Source organism: Helicoverpa armigera, chromosome 31 (genome assembly GCF_030705265.1).
Source record: "Helicoverpa armigera isolate CAAS_96S chromosome 31, ASM3070526v1, whole genome shotgun sequence".
Classification (NCBI taxonomy): Eukaryota; Metazoa; Arthropoda; class Insecta; order Lepidoptera; family Noctuidae; genus Helicoverpa; species Helicoverpa armigera.
In genome coordinates this window covers 3,007,335-3,024,060 of record NC_087150.1, presented here as the reverse complement: position 1 = coordinate 3,024,060, position 16,726 = coordinate 3,007,335, and the positions used below count along the sequence as shown (strand labels likewise).

The 16,726-nt window shown below is 40.6% G+C and overlaps 2 protein-coding genes across 3 annotated transcripts; one reads left to right on the top strand and one right to left on the bottom strand.

The window, feature by feature from the left end:
* The first annotated feature begins 926 nt into the window (after positions 1-926).
* LOC135119203 (early growth response protein 1-like) lies at positions 927-3,019 on the top strand. Its single transcript, XM_064043235.1, has 4 exons — positions 927-1,140; positions 1,605-1,728; positions 2,166-2,270; positions 2,815-3,019. The coding sequence occupies exons 2-4, from the start codon at positions 1,663-1,665 to the stop codon at positions 2,956-2,958; spliced, it is 315 nt and encodes a 104-aa protein (XP_063899305.1). The 5' UTR covers positions 927-1,140; positions 1,605-1,662; the 3' UTR covers positions 2,959-3,019.
* Positions 3,020-3,578: 559 nt separating this feature from the next.
* Positions 3,579-16,630, bottom strand: LOC135119202 (zinc finger protein 768-like). Of its 2 annotated transcripts, none has more exons than XM_064043234.1 (6): positions 16,475-16,630; positions 13,429-13,542; positions 12,191-12,403; positions 11,229-11,334; positions 10,469-10,570; positions 3,579-9,443 (listed from the first exon to the last, which is right to left on the bottom strand). In XM_064043234.1, exons 1-6 carry the CDS (start codon positions 16,558-16,560, stop codon positions 9,300-9,302), a joined length of 765 nt encoding a protein of 254 aa, XP_063899304.1. In that variant the 5' UTR covers positions 16,561-16,630; the 3' UTR covers positions 3,579-9,299. The 2 variants fall into 2 exon arrangements, with proteins under 2 accessions (XP_063899304.1, XP_063899303.1); XM_064043233.1 differs by lacking the exon at positions 16,475-16,630 and adding an exon at positions 14,132-14,341.
* Positions 16,631-16,726: the final 96 nt, after the last annotated feature.

The following is a 16,726-nucleotide window of genomic DNA, read 5'->3' as shown; positions in this document are numbered from 1 at the left end:
GTGTCCCCGCCGCTACAAGTCCCGCGCGGCGCTGCGCAAACACACAGCTATGCAGCACAGCGCGTGCGACTCGAGCTCGCCTACTGCGTGCACAGTGACAGACAGACAGACACTGCGCTACTGTATAGGCGACACGTGTTATATGTAACAGCATGTTGCAGTGGTCATATAGACAGTCACTTGTGCGGCACGTGTCCCCGCCGCTACAAGTCCCGCGCGGCGCTGCGCAAACACACAGCTATGCAGCACAGCGCGTGCGACTCCGAGCTCGCCTACTGCGTGCACAGTGACAGACAGACAGACACTGCGCTACTGTATAGGCGACACGTGTTATATGTAACAGCATGTTGCAGTGGTCATATAGACAGTCACTTGTGCGGCACGTGTCCCCGCCGCTACAAGTCCCGCGCGGCGCTGCGCAAACACACAGCTATGCAGCACAGCGCGTGCGACTCCGAGCTCGCCTACTGCGTGCACAGTGACAGACAGACAGACACTGCGCTACTGTATAGGCGACACGTGTTATATGTAACAGCATGTTGCAGTGGTCATATAGACAGTCACTTGTGCGGCACGTGTCCCCGCCGCTACAAGTCCCGCGCGGCGCTGCGCAAACACACAGCTATGCAGCACAGCGCGTGCGACTCCGAGCTCGCCTACTGCGTGCACAGTGACAGACAGACAGACAGACACTGCGCTACTGTATAGGCGACACGTGTTATATGTAACAGCATGTTGCAGTGGTCATATAGACAGTCACTTGTGCGGCACGTGTCCCCGCCGCTACAAGTCCCGCGCGGCGCTGCGCAAACACACAGCTATGCAGCACAGCGCGTGCGACTCCGAGCTCGCCTACTGCGTGCACAGTGACAGACAGACAGACACTGCGCTACTGTATAGGCGACACGTGTTATATGTAACAGCATGTTGCAGTGGTCATATAGACAGTCACTTGTGCGGCACGTGTCCCCGCCGCTACAAGTCCCGCGCGGCGCTGCGCAAACACACAGCTATTCAGCACAGCGCGTGCGACTCCGAGCTCGCCTACTGCGTGCATTGTGATAGACAGTTTGATAGTGCGCTGGTGTATAGAAGACATGTGTTGACTAGCGCAGCGCATCGCAGTGAGAGAGGAGTGCAGTAAGTATGTTACAGGCTGGCTGATTGTCGGCCATGGCGGTTGATCGTTAAGGAGATAAAAGTCAAAGTCGGAATGGTTTTCAGAAAATAGGTTTATTAAATTAAAACGTTTTCACTTCAAAAATTACTGAAAAGCCAGCTTCACAGGACATATTATAGCGTACAAGCATTTGCTTGGACACAGGTGCACTTACTATTTCTTCACTCTCATAGCGCGATGGGACGACAATTCGACGACCGGAGAAAGATCATAAGCAGTACCGACATTAACATGCTCTTCGATGCATGGGTATATCGATCACCAACTTTCAGACTACGTGCACTATGATGTGAACTATGATATTTCCTGCGCAGCTGGCTGATCTCTCCGCCGTGGTCGAAAATCGGACGTTATTATTATTAGATTTCTACCTACATACACTGTGTACAAATGTCATTATTCTGACAATTATTTTTGTTTTTAGAGCCAAAAAGAATTTTCCATGTCCGGAATGTACTAATACTTATTCAAGGAGAGCGTATATGATGAATCACTATAGACATGTACATATGAAACAATCGAAATATTACTGTAATCAGTGTGATAGGGTAAGTTAACCCTTTCCAACTATTGGATTTCTATAACCTATCTACCGTTGTACCGTATCGTCAAATTCAATGTCCAATCGCAAATTGACGAAATTTTTTGTGTAAACGAAAATTGACGGATATAAAAAAAATGTACCGACTCATTTAACTAGCCTTTTACCAACTATGTTGGGGTCGGCTTCCAGTCTAACCGGTTGCAGTTGAGTACCAGTGTGCCACAAGGAGCGACTGCTCATCTAATAGTTACGTGGTCTTCACTTTCTGACTTAATGATTGCCAAAGATGTTCCAATGACAGCCAGGACCAACCTAATTTGACGTGCTTTCCGTGACTCATCGGAACTTGTCAAAACATAGATGACATGCCGACCGGAAGCTGACCCCAACATAGTTGGGAAAAAGCTAGGCAGATATTGAATTCTACATGTTTTCTTTCAGCATTTTCTTAACCGCACTCGTTATGTAGATCACATGAGATATAATCACGAAGGAGTTAAAAAGGAGAAGAATAAACTATGCAATATATGTGGCAGAGGATTTGCAGTAAGTTTTTTTTTGCAATCTTAGCTTCTGCCAGGCGGTTTCAGCCGTGTTTTGTTGGAACTACTTCGTGCACCCGGATAGAAGTGGGCTACTTTGGTAAATGGGCTATCTAACACTGGAAGGGTTTTCAAAGTAGACCGTTTCTGAGATTAACTAACTGTTCGACTTTATAATATTGTATAAGCATTTATTTAGGATTTTTTATACTAGCTGTTCCCAAAATCAAATATTTATTTGCATGCCTGAGGGTCTACTCGCGTCTTCAGAGGACTATCTATACAGCCAGATAAAAAGTAGCCTATGTTATTCTCAGGCTCGCGACTGTCGGTCTCTGTGTCTCGTCTGTCTCAGTGTTCCGAATTTCATTTAAGTGATCGTTTTCGTATATAGTTTTGGCGGAAAAGTCCGACAGCCAGAGTTACTTTCGTTTGACACGGCCTGTAAAACATACAATATTGGTCTGCTACCTCCAAAGGTGGGGGAACGTTTCACACTCAATGCGTATCCAGAGTAATTTTTTAAATATACTTTTTCTCCTTTCCAGGCAAACCGCACACTAACAAACCACCTGCGCACGCACTCGGGCTCACGTCCTCACGCGTGCTCGCACTGCGGCGCGCAGTTCGCGCAGCGCACGTGCATGCTGGCGCATGTCAAGCGCGTGCACGCCGACACAAGGCGCCGCTGACGTTGTGCATAGATATAGTTCGTGGCAAACTTAATGGCGTCTCGAAACTACTTTTAAATTTAAAGCTCAGAGTTCAGTTCCAAGAAAAAATAAATTGAAAGTGTATGCGTATGTAGTCTATAAGACGCTCCCAAGATGATCAATTGAAGTTGCAGGTTTAATATTGAAGATTGCGCAATAATTTTTGCAACATTTTTGTCATAGTATTGCGCAATTAAATTGGCCACCTAGGGAGCGCCTAAGAACATTGTATGAAGAATTATATTGCTATATTATGTAGTCGGTACAGCCCTATACAAATGCATAGGATCTGTCTTGAACATTATTTAAAATTGTGCAATATTGTATGTACAGATGAGGCTAGTCAACATTTTTTTGGATAAGATTAAATTTAGTTACACTAAACAGGAATTTTCATTATTTGATGAATTTAAAATAACATTTCTTGATTACACGTTAAGTTATATTCAGTGTATTGGTGCCAAATTAACTGTTTCTCGCGGTTTCCCTTTTTTATACAATTTCACTCAATTATACTTACTTAATATGCAGCTCAATGTACTCTATAAATATAGTAGGTACTTAAAATGAATTGAAAAATAAAACAAACTTTTGACATCAAATGTAGTTTTATTTCAAGACATGAACATTAAAGAGAAAATACCAGAAAAATACGCTTAATAACTACTGACTAGAGTACATTGGACATTCTTATTAATACGTAATTGAAGACAATTTTTTCAATCTTTCTTTCTTTAGAGCAAAAATTCAAAATCCTTCTCTCTCAGGAAAAACTCTTATTACTAAACATTGAAAAGATATGTGAACAATTATTTATTTTTATTTTATAGCTACAGGTCTTATTAGACCTTTGCAGAAAATACAATTTATTGATAACTAATCATTAAGACTTACTAAGGATGAGTTGCACCATTTAAATATGTATATTAATAAAAATGATGTCCTCCTAATCGATTTTTCGGCCACGGCAGCAGTTCCCATATAAGGAGATCAACCAGCTGCGCAGGACATATTATAGTGCACGCACATTGGCTTAGACACAGGTGCACTCACTATTCCTTCACTCTCATAGCGCGATGGGACGACAATCCGACATCACCGGAGAGAGATCACAAGCAGGACCGACTGTAACGTCAAATCGGCGATTTGACATTTGAAAATGGTTCCGTTATCGTTATAGTTAAATGGTACAACTTACCGTAAGAGAACCTATACCTAAATATTTGGCATGAACAGCGCCAACCAATCAGAGACAAGTCTTATGACGCCACGAAATTGATCCTCCAATCGCAAATGTTTAAATTCGCGCCGTAAATTCGATGCACATTACTTGAAGTGATTTTTTTTTCTTTCGAAGAATTTTAATATTTACAATGCGAAATTCGTAATTTCAAAATATCAATACCTACATTAAATTCGATTAACTCTTAGGCTCCAAAAAACTACGTGTAGAATAAAGACTAGAACACTTTTTCTTATTATTACGAAAGGTCAATAACCTTTCGAAACTTCACAAGCGAAGTTTAACTTCAAAAACGAACCTTTTGAAATTCGTTTCGTTTCTTCAGAATACCTACATTTAATGACGTCCACGGCCGATTTCAGCCACGGTGGCTGTTCTCATGTAAGGAGATCAGCCAGCTGCGCAGGACATATTATAGTGCACGAGCATTTGCTTGGACACAGGTGCACTCACTATTTCTTCACTCTCATAGCGCGATGGGACGGCAATCCGACACCACCGGAGAGAGATCACAAGCAGGACCGACATTTACGTGCTTTCCGATGCACCTATATTATTCCTTCTTTAAATATGAAGGAGCTTACTTTACTATGGAGACATTGAGATATCCCAAAAATGTTTTTTTTTCAAGTCAATAAATTACATAGTTACCTAAGTATTTTAATTATTATATTTACGTCTTCCAGACTGACAAATATCTTGGGTTTCTTATTTAAAAGGAACTCGTAGGAATTCATCATTTATGTAAATGATAATTTAAGAATGTAAATAATTGTAGCAAAATAAAGTAGATAGGAGGTAATTTTCGTTTGTACTTAAATATAATTCGTCATGAATGTATGTCAAATAAATAAACTTGATTAAAAAAAACGTAAATAAAAGTCGGAAATAGTAATATTTCAACTTCCTTTTCGAAAGTCTATAGTCGTGGAATTAAAAATAGTTTACGAGCATTTAAGACGGTTACAGACGTCCAAAAAAATAATCATTTTACATTTAATGGTCACAAATACCTACTGTGCTTTATAAAGACGTGAGTAATCCAGAAACTCATATCAATATATGGAAAATTGGGAACTTATCTAATATCTACTCATTGATATACAAAAACCCAAGATGCACAGTCTCGAATAAAAGTATCGCTCGAAAGTGTCCCCGAACACTAATTCCGTCTCTTTCTATAAGGTACAAGCATACGTTATTGCAAGTTCAACTTTACGCGAATCGCTTAAAGTTGTTATTACAACGCACTGTAGTTAAAGCAATATTTTACGACCGAAGTGGTCGGCTAGGACAAAGAAAATGAGCGCATGATTTTGCGTGTTGCGCTCATTTGGTGAGGACGTTTTTGAGACGTTGAGAGTGCATCTTGGGTTTTTTGTATATCAATGTATCTACTACAAATATTGTTATAGTCAGCACATGTGCGTGTGTGTGTTAATTACAGACTTACCTAACGTCCCATCCATGGAGAATGAAATGATGAGCAGAGATGCTATAATGCAGGTAGGTCAGGCGCCTTCTTGTAGGTCAAGTAACGTAGTGATCAAAACGACTAGTCACTAGAACACAAGTCACTGTCCCTTGTCAAATCCAGACCATATCAGAGATTTTTTGGTGAGTTTAATAAAAAAAAATGCGTTTTTCAAATGAAGTATGAAAGGGGAGCTAGTAACGTTCCTCGTCCCCCTCACACCCGCATGTTGTCGCGCTACTTTCTTAGGAGATTTTGCGTTATGACATCTCCGCTAGTCATTTTGTTCTCCATGGTCCCTTCCCATCTATATAATATGTTAAGTGAGTATGCTAGACGTGTATACATATTTACAATACATACTTAGTACATAAAATTTAAAAGTTCTTCCAGTCTACAAATGCCAAAAGACGGAATGAAAATACCAAAATAAATTATTATTAATATTCAACGTTTCAATACGTGGTCCGTACGTAATTACAGACTCAATTTTAAAGCTTCGAGGAAATAATGTCACAACCAGACGCCAATTTGATTGAAGAGTGATTTTCGTACTGGCATTACAAATAACTGAAATTCTCCCTTGAAAACTGACAGCTGTCAACTGATCAAAACATTCAACACTCCTAACTTTATCTCTGCTTTACACATGATTTTGTAAATTAGAAAAAAGAAAAATGACTCCTGTGGTTAAACCACTGAATGGATTAGGTTATTTTTTTTTAGAATTCGCTATAGAATATCATAAAGTATATGCGATAGGATTTAAAGTGATTGTGAACGACACCCCTATATTATTTTTTGCTTTTGGATGTAAATCTAGGCTTACAAGCCCGTCTTTTATAAGCATTGATGCACTTATAATCGTACTGGTTTCCCGCACCAGAGTAAAGAAGTAGCCTATATCCTTTAACAGGCTCTAGACTTTTCCAATAGTCATTTAAGTTTGGCGCGAAAGTGCGACAGAGTAACTTTCGCAGTTATAAAAAGTAGGGATAACATTGAAATATATACTTCAAAACTGGATTAAGTTTTACTTAAAAAGTTAATACTAGTTAACACACAAAAAGGTTCAACTACATCGAATACAGTCTAAAATTTTCTCGTTCAACATTTGAACACAATTTTTTCCCAAAAACGCTTAAAGATATAAATACTTAAGTTTAAAAAAAAGCAGTCCATCATAATCACAAACCCTGAGTTACAACCATTTCTCTAGTCTTACACTCTTTCTCCTTTTAAAATTACAAACTTGGGCTGCGGGATTGTTCGCGCGGGTTACCGCGGCGCTGGTACATAAAGGGCTTAAGAAGGAACTTGGTGGGTTTAGTCAGTAAGAGTCTAACACTCCCTCACGCTGCACCCACAAGGAGGGTTCATTTGATGATTTACCACAAAAAAAGTGGGACAAATTAAAACACTTTTTTTGATGATATGCACATAATAAGTTGTGTTACATCAAAATCTTTTACAAACCTCACATTACTCTTTATTAAAATTATATTTGGGGGAATTTTTAGCAAAGTTTTAACCGTCTTCAAAAAAAGGAGTGTTCTCAATTCATAGAACAGTCCCCCAACTGCGGTTGTTAATTTCTTTTACTATTTTTTGTGTTTACTTTTTATTTATTTACAAATACTTATTACCTATACATAGAAGAAGACGCATTTCAAACGAAAAATAAACTGCCCTGTTTTCCATAAAAGTCAAAATTTTACGGCCTTTGACCATCCTACCTTAGACCGACTTTACACTTGTAAAAACTCACATAATTACCTTACGATAAATTTACAAATGTAAAACCTCTTAGTAAGTCGCTTACAGTAATTTCTTAGAACTTCTTCCAATTACGGAAGTTGCTTACTTTATTTTCACGGAAGTCACTTACGTATTTTTACGGAAGCTACTTCCGTAATTTTACGGAAGCAACTTACAAATGTAAAGTCGGGATAATAATACTAATACATTGTCAAACGGGCGTTGTTTTATAAAAATCTAAGTGAGATTCCACCAAATGTATCTCGTGGTGTACTCGCTGTAGCAAACAGTAACACATTGCGCGCGAACATTACTAACATGTCCGCGACACTGCAACCGCCACGCGAACACATGCTTGCTGTGGACTCGCACTAACATGAACAAATGAGCGCGAATTTTGGTTGAATCTCGCCTAGTTAGGTTCATAACTGACTGAAAATGCGTCAAGCGTATCGACTAACGCATTATCGGTTTGGTGTGAATGATTGAATGTTTAACGTATACTAGAGATCCGTTCTAGCTACGCACGGGGTATCAATATTTCCCCACTTTTTTAATGTATGTTATTATACATATAAACCTTTCTCTTTAATCACTCTATCTATTGAAAAGAACCGCATCAAAATCCGTTGCGTAGCTTTGGAAATTTAAGAGTACAAAGGGACATAGGGACTGAAAAAGCAACTTTGTTTTATACTATGTAGTGATTTGGCTGTTTTGGCGTTACGGGACCGATAATACACGACGTATTTTCCGTCAGCTATGACTCTTCCTTTAGAAAAAATAGTGAGATCAAAATAGTAATACATTTAGGTATTATAACTACTTAAAAAATTGACCTTAATTATTAAACACTTACCTTCTACACAAAATGTGGTATAGGAATACAATTTTCAACATTGCTATTATACCACATAAATACATGAATCTCAAACTACATTGGACAGAAAGGGTTCCATATAAGGAACACGACATTGAGCTTTATATCATTATTATTTATACACAGATATATTATTATAGATTATATTCAAAAACCCCTGTATTAGGGACAAAGTTGAGTTTTTAAAAACTCTTCACAAATCTCTCGTCAAATAAGTATGCCTGTCTGAAATCAGGCATTTAACGCCTCGCGCACATACGAAGTACAAAAAGAGAAGTGTTATAAATGTGACATGCAGTTTCTTAGATGACAGCTGGTATTCATAAATTTTGACTACCGTGTAGTCATCAACATCCAACTTCGTGACGGCAATGTTATTTGACGACAAAGTAAACGCATTAAGAATCCATTAAACTATAACGATATCCGAACCATAACCAGCCAACTTACCGCTCATTGGTCAAATTCGCGATTAATAAACTGAAAATGATGTTCAAACTCAAACTCAAACTCAAAACATGCAAATAAATATTTTGAGTTTGAGTTTGAACATGGTTCGGTTATTTTTATAGTTAAGAGCTCTGCCTCATTAGGACGCCAATGGCAACGTCGCCGGCTACGTTTCCAAGCAGTTAATATTGAAATGTATGGTACCTAACTCACCTGGCGACGGTTTGGCAACGTCGCCAAATTGGCGACGTTGCTAAGGTTGCCACTATAATGTACACGGTAAAGTGTACCTTCCTTACTCAGTCGCCAGAGTGGTCGCCAGTGCGCCGCCATTTTGGACGCTATTTAATTGACTGTCGAGACGCTGTGGCCACTTGACTTGGCGACCTTCAGATGCCAGAAGTAGCCAGGCCTGCGTCGCTGGCGACGTCGCCATGGCGTCTTAATGAGGCAGAGCTTTAAACCTTCCTCACTTGATTTTATAACCGACTTCAAGATAGGAAGTCAGTGAGTATTCAGTTGCTGTCATCAGCGGAGTGTCTTCGCTGCACGTGTTTTCTGAGCGTGTATTGCACGGCGAAGCGCTTGCTGCATTGCTCACATTGAAATGGCTTCTCGCCCGTGTGAGACCGAATGTGGCTCAGCAGCGCGCTGCGGAACTACGCAGGAACATAACATACGCTTTTAGGGTAAAGTAGGTTAATTAATTAGATTGTGTAGTATGTCAAAATTGTCATGTAGCTATAGATATTATTGCAAAACGAGTTTTAGTCTATTGCGACTTTTAATCTTAATATTACGCAATATAATTGATCATCTAAGTGGGGCCTTAAAGAAGGCATTTCTAATCGAATGGGTTATAAGCGGTCGCTGATTTACTACACTTATTTTGAATGGAGATGGCAGATTTTTACTGATATTGAAGTCGTTTTATGGATTTTTATTATGTTTATCTTCCACGCGACTAGGCTCGGTTCGTATTTCGTACCTACATGCCGTGTCAAACATACAATCAACAACAATTTTATTAAAGTTCGGAAAATATTGAGGAACGAGTAAATCATATAAAGGTATGTTTTGAATTCTTACCGTAGTCTGCGACCGCTAACCACACTGCGTGAAATCGGGCGCAGCTACACTACTGGTTTGTATGTACATATGTATTTACATGAAACCGTTTTGGATCGACGCGGCAGCAGCACGTGCAGTCGCTTTCAGGTCGAGATCGGGCAAGAATTCAAAAGGTACCTTAGAACTTTATTGATACAAGGTGTTGATTTGCATTTGTTCCATAGTTCAGGAGGAGGACATACAATACGTAAATAAACGATTGGAATTACAATAGATAGGAAATAACTAATATGCACAGCTTTTTTTGTCATTGTAATGTCGTGGTATTTCCGAAGTAATCCAGTTTTATGAATGAAATTTATGAGTGATCGTTGCGTATGCTTTGTGTTTGCGTTTGTGTGAGGGTGCAGCACGGTTTTAACGCCAGTAACATACGCACAAATTTTAAATAAGGCTAGATGACATTTACGGAATTCCGAATAAAAATTAAAGAAAAAAAATTACGTACCAATTTTTTTATTGATTTGGGTCGAGAATCATTAGCATAATTACCTCCTTGAATATGGCACAGATGCAAATCAACAGCTTGTATAATAACTGTAGACATACTCACATAGAATCCTTTGCTGCAGCAGGGACAGATCTTGTCTTTGGGTCGCACGCTGTCGTCATGCTTCTCTATATGGGTTTTCAAAGCAGTTGCATTAGTGAAAGTCTGAAAATTTAATCATTTTCTCATAGATTTTAATTTTTAAAAAGGTTATAGCAGTGACGCACACAAATGTATCTCCTGGTCTACTCGCTCTAGCAATCAGTAACAAATTATTTTACTTAGGCATAGTAAAGCGACTGTAGCAAGTTTGTTCTCGCACATATGTTTGTGTAAGTAGAATTTGTTCACAGCTACCATGTGTTCGTGCACAAAGCTTGCAGATTTGGGAGATTTTAGAAACGTTAGAGCGAGTACACAACAAGATACAGACGTGTGAAAAACAGTGCCGCACACCGGTGGAGTCACGCCTTTATGTGTCGAAAAGTGTAAGCAAATCAACTTATAATAGCCTATTTAACTTATACCTAATAATTGCATTGATAAATATATTCATTTTGAGTAGGAACTTAAATATGAACAATATTGATATGAATTTTATTTAGTCATTATCATTATCATCATCCCAGCCGTAGGACGTCCACTGCTGAACATAGGCGTCCCCCTTAGATCTCCACAGATACCTTTATTTAGTACCCTAGGCAATTTAACAATAACTTAATCAATTTTATGCAGCAGTTTATTTATTTATTCAATAAGAACATATTTGTGTAAAAAGTCATATCAAAATTACTAAAGGCATGGTAGTATATTAACACCTCACCTTATCACAAATGTTGCATGTATTTGTGAGCCCGTGTTTACGCGCCACGTGACGTTGAAGGTAGTCCTCATTCAGGAACTTGCAGTGACATTTGTCGCAGTCAAATCTACAAAATATTTACACTAGTTTGTATAGAACACTGGTATAATCATCGGCAGGGATATTGAGCCCTGATCTTCACCTGCGCAGAAGTGATTTATTGGTTTATTGCCTTAAGTGTACAGTGCGCAAAGCGATCCCCACTCTTCCGCCGAGAGCTCATTATCCGTGCCGATAACTATACAGATAGTAGCTAAATTCATGCAGAAATCGTTTATAAGGAATGTGTAAACAAATACCCCACTTTAATGTGCTCTGACATTAGCTATCAACCGCCAGTAAGTTTTAAAATCAAACCAAAATAAAAGTAGTTATAAAGTGATTTACATTTGTAAGTTTTACTCACGTAAATAGGTTACTTAATTACGATATGATTATAAAGGAAAAACCCGCTTACAACAATAACTTAAAACTTCTTCCAACTTACGGAAGTTACTTCCGTAATTTTGAAGCAACTTACAAGAGTAAAGGCTTTGCAAAAAACTTGGCAAAAAAAAATTGGTCGCCAATTTTTAACACATTCAGTGTGTTAACGACCGTGCTTGTAAAGTGCAATGCACTCATACAACAGAAAGTCGGTCAAATAATCGCAGTCAGATTGTCCTACAAAACTCACCCTACGAAAAGTCTGACGTGGGCTGGCAGCCTAAGGCCGTATACAGAAAGAAAGCTGGAAGAAACTGGAAACTTATAAGCGCTTGCGCTTGACAGCGCTGGTAAACCGCGCAGGAAAAGATATGAAGACGCGTCGATTAGCGCTTATAAGTTTCCAGCATTTGTCGGCGCCGGTCAGCGCTTATCGGCGCGTGTTCACAACCATTTGCAAATTAAAAGTATAGTGTAGGTAAAAATGAAATACTCACGGCAGTTCCTCAAACAAGCAATGCGTCTTCCTCTCCATCAGATGCCGGCTGTATTTATCTAAATCGGAGAAGTGCACCTTACACTCGGAGCAGTAGGTGCAATCCTCAGGCCTCGGATGTGCGTACTGCATGTGAGCGTTGTAACTGCTCTTGTCTTGGAATAGACGGTTGCAGAGAGTGCAAGAGAATGTCTCTAGTTTTTCGATATGCGTTCTGAAATTTAAGATAAGTTCTTATGAAGTCTCTTCATCATCATTTATAGAGCCTTTCCCTAACTATGTTGGGGTCGGCTTCTAGTCTAACCGGATGCAGCTGAATACCAGTGTTTTACAAAGAGCTACTGCCTATCTGACCTCCTCAACCCAGTTACCTGGGCAACCCAATATCCCTTGGTTAGACTTAGGGTGCTGAAATTGAAGATACGTTCTGATAAAGCCTCGTCATTGTCTTCCTAGCCTTTTCGCTACTATGTTGAGGTCAGCTTTTAGTCTAAGCGTAAGTGTGACACATAGAGCGACTGCCTATCTGACCTCAACCCAGTTACCTGGGCAACCCAATACACCTTGGTTAGACTTAATGTCGGCTATATGTATCGAGATCGGAGAAGTGCACCTTACACTCGGAGCAGTAGGTGCAATCCTCAGGCCTCGGATGTGCGTACTGCATGTGAGCGTTGTAACTGCTCTTGTCTTGGAATAGACGGTTGCAGAGAGTGCAAGAGAATGTCTCTAGTTTTTCGATGTGTGTGCTGGAATTGATGTTTTGAAGTTAAGATGCGATGTTGGGGGCGGTGCTGTTTTTTAGTTTTTGATAACATATGAGTCTGTGATGTTGATATTTTTTAGTATATCATTCGCTGTAATAATATACCTCAATGTTATTTTTTAATCCTTACAGTTAATATTTCTCATAATGCAAAAAGTTTACTCGTTTAATATTTGCCAAAATAACGGTAAAGTGCTAGTCGAAATCGAGCATAAAAGACTCCGCACCACTATTTATGTTTAGAACAAACACGCGTTTTTATACCTGAGTTCCTTAAAATATCTATTTTGCTCTAGTTTTAAGTACTTGTTTAGCGGCAAAAAAACAACAGCAACTGTCTCGAAATAACAGTTCATGAGACATGCCTGGTGACAGACAGACAGCGAAGTCTAAGTAATAGGGTCCCGTTTTACTCTTTAATGAAAACATAACACAAAAAATCTATTTTCTACTAAAAGTAGATATGTACTTACGCGGTATGTTCCTTCAAACTATCAGTACTAGTGAAGGTCTCGCCACATTGCTCGCATTTCGGCAGCTCTTTGTAAGCGATGCCGTGGCGGTAGTATATCGCTGGAGATTTTGAACTGAAACAAGAAATCATAGCTTCAGAAATTCGTCAATGACACCCCTATGTTCCATGTGACAAAGTTAACACCGGCTGAGCTTAAACGTGGATATAAAATAGCCTATATTTCATTTGAATAGGCTCCAACTAAGCATACACAGTCTTGATAATAAAATGCGGGCAGAAATCAATGTATTTGTACCAGTAGTTTAAAGTATTTATGTAGAAATATAACTGCATTTGTATTGCGTTAGTAGGTTAGTACAATATAAAATCAATTGTCTCGCGTATATCAGTGTTCCGGAATACAAAGGGTTAGAGTAGAGATTGTTTAGTGCGAACTCAAATGGAGTAGGTATAAATGTTTATTTATTTATTTAACTCATGTAATTATGTTGACTCCTGTTGGCAATCCTAAATAATAAATGTTATACTTAACAATATATGCGTTAAGCTGTTGCAAACAAACAAACCCGCTTTCCTTCACCTTTTATCAGACATTGATGTCGAAAATATACTTAGAAAGTACGCACAAACTTAGAAAAGTTGCATTGGTGTTTGTCTGACTTACATTTTTTTTTCAGTCACCATGCCTATCATCAACTTACCCGTCGACATAGACTCTGGGCACATCGGCGTGGTCGTGCTTCGCCACGTGCGCGTCGATGAGGAAGCGCCGATGCTCCTCGAACATGCACAACTTGCATCTGTAGCCGCGGTAGTGTGCGGACTGGTGGAACCAGGACAAACCCTGCCTGATATACTGTCTCTAGTATACTCATAGTGTCTCTTACTGACTAACACTTACCATGTTCCTTCTTAAGCCCTTTAAGTAGCAGGGCCGCGGTAACTCACGCTGGCTTTGGCCGCAATGATCCCCAATTAAGTCACACTTATGGCTGGCTTTGGCCCCAATGAGCCCCAATTGAGTCACACTTATAGCCGGCTTTGGCCCCACTTGGGTCACTCTTATGGCTGGCTTTGGCCCCAATGAGCCCCGCTTGGGTCACATCTACAGCCCCAATAGCCCCACTAGTGTCACAGCTATTGTCGTCAGTCGGCTCACATGTAGTACTCACCCGTCGACTGTAACGTTTAGGTTTGGTGGTAGGTACCCTAGTAGGTAGAAAAATAAAAAGGAATTTAGTAAATTAGTATATAAGTATATTCTACAAAAAGATCGGCAGAGCCGGGAGTGGGTTTAGAATAATCGAGCTCGCGTTAAGTTCTGGCCCGCTATAGAACACTACTACCCTGTATAGTCAGGCAACTCGGCAGCGGTCAGGCGGGGTAAGTGTGCAGCGCGCTAGTAGATGCCGGACGCGCAGGTAGATGCAGGACATGTAGATAGGCGCGGCACGTAGGTAGACACAGGCACGTAGGTAGACACAGGCACGTAGGTAGACACAGGCACGTAGGTAAACAGGCGCGTAGGTAGACAGGTGCGTAGGTAGGTGCACTTAGGGTAGGTGCACTACGGTAGGTGCACTGGAGGTAGTCAGGTACTTGAACCCTGGAATGTCCGTTATGTTCCGTCTTAGTTACGGTCCGGTTATATTCCAGCCACGACTGCAACATCCCGATTTCCACTTACTCACTACCTAACTAAAAGGAAAGCAGTGATCAAGCACTAGATAGCATCGAGATGAGGCAGCCTAGGCAGCGTGACAAATCATAATTACAGCTAACAAAATGTAATCTGAATGCAAGTGATGAGGGTGAAAGTATTTGCATGATTTAAAAAGCAAAGCACTATTTTAAATGAAGTTAATGAAATGAATAAATAGGTAGACACTAAGAAATTATTTAAAAGGAAGATATGGAAAAATAATTGTAGGGCGTGGCCCTCATGACACGGTCAAAGTGCACCGGTCATGTAAGGTCAAATACCACATGATATTTTTTTTAAAAGCGTTATGGAAATAAGTACATAGGCCATAGGTAATATTCCACAAGAACAGCAACAAAGGCGTGATCGTAGCATGATATAACATAATGAATGCACAATGAAATTAGCAAGTCATCCTACGACACGTCACGTACTCACGTATAACTTTTCTAGATGCACATAATAAGTAATATTTTGCAACACTCACCCGATCTGGGGTATACACTGACTTTAAAAGTTATTTTAAAAGCACAATAGTTTATTAACGGTTAAATTATTTGCAATAAAATCGCGAGTTAAAAATGTACATAGACCAGTAGTAGTAGTAGACTGTATCGGCTCGCGGCGTCGTGCTAGTGACCGTCTCGCGATTGACCGCCGGCTCTGCTCGCGTCGCCTCATAGGAGGGATAGTTCGCCGAACCGGTTTCCGTCACCCGTCAACGGCTCACGGCTCGCGGCGCGCGGCCGAGATATAGCAAGTCTAGTATTTTTAAATATTCAAAATATAACGTACAACGTTACACGACATAGACTCTGGGCACATCGGCGTGATCGTGCTTCGCCACGTGCGCGTCGATGAGAAACCGCCGATGCTCCTCGAACATGCACAACTTGCATCTGTAGCCGCGGTAGTGAGCGGAGTGGTGGAACCACTACAAACCCTGCCTGATATACTGTCTCTAGTATACTCATGTAGTGTCTCTTATAGACTAAAACCCACCATGTTCCTACCTGAGTCCTAAGCACAATGCAGCAGCCCCAGTTTTGGCCCCACTGGTGTCACACTTATGGCAGGCTTTGGCCCCAATGAGCCCCACTTGGGTCACACTAATGGCTGGCTTTGGCCCCACTTGGGTCACACTTTTGGCCTCAATGAGCCCCACTTGGGTCACACTTATGGCCGGATTTGGCCCCAATTGGGTCACACCAATGGCCCCAATGAGCCCCACAAGGGTCACACTTATGGCTGGCTTTGGCTCCAATTAGGTCACACCTATGGCCCCAATGAGCCCACTAGTGTCACAGCTATTGTCGTCAGTCGGCTCACATGTAGTACTCACCCGTCGACATAGACTCTGGGCACATCGGCGTGGTCGTGCTTCGCCACGTGCGCGTCGATGAGGAACCGCCGATGCTCCTCGAACATGCACAACTTGCATCTGTAGCCGCGGTAATGTGCGGACTGATGGAACCAGGACAAACCCTGCCTGATATACTAGCTCTAGTGTACTCATATAGTGTCTCTTACTGACTAAAACCCACCATGTTCCTTCTTGAGTCCTAAGAACAATATTGCAGCCCCAGTTTTGGCC

What these genes read in the sequence shown, in the direction of transcription:
- LOC135119203 (XM_064043235.1), top strand. Translation starts at nt 1,663, where the DNA reads ATGATGAATCACTATAGACATGTACATATGAAACAATCGAAATATTAC. An exon ending in ACTGTAATCAGTGTGATAGG is followed by an intron (nt 1,729 to 2,165) that starts GTAAGTTAACCC and finishes GTTTTCTTTCAG; the next exon opens with CATTTTCTTAACCGCACTCG. An exon ending in TATGTGGCAGAGGATTTGCA is followed by an intron (nt 2,271 to 2,814) that starts GTAAGTTTTTTT and finishes TCTCCTTTCCAG; the next exon opens with GCAAACCGCACACTAACAAA.
- LOC135119202 (XM_064043234.1), bottom strand. Translation starts at nt 16,560, where the DNA reads ATGTTCGAGGAGCATCGGCGGTTCCTCATCGACGCGCACGTGGCGAAG. An exon ending in AGTTTGAAGGAACATACCGC is followed by an intron (nt 12,404 to 13,428) that starts GTAAGTACATAT and finishes CTTAAATTTCAG; the next exon opens with AACGCATATCGAAAAACTAG. An exon ending in CATGCAACATTTGTGATAAG is followed by an intron (nt 10,571 to 11,228) that starts GTGAGGTGTTAA and finishes TTAAATTTTCAG; the next exon opens with ACTTTCACTAATGCAACTGC.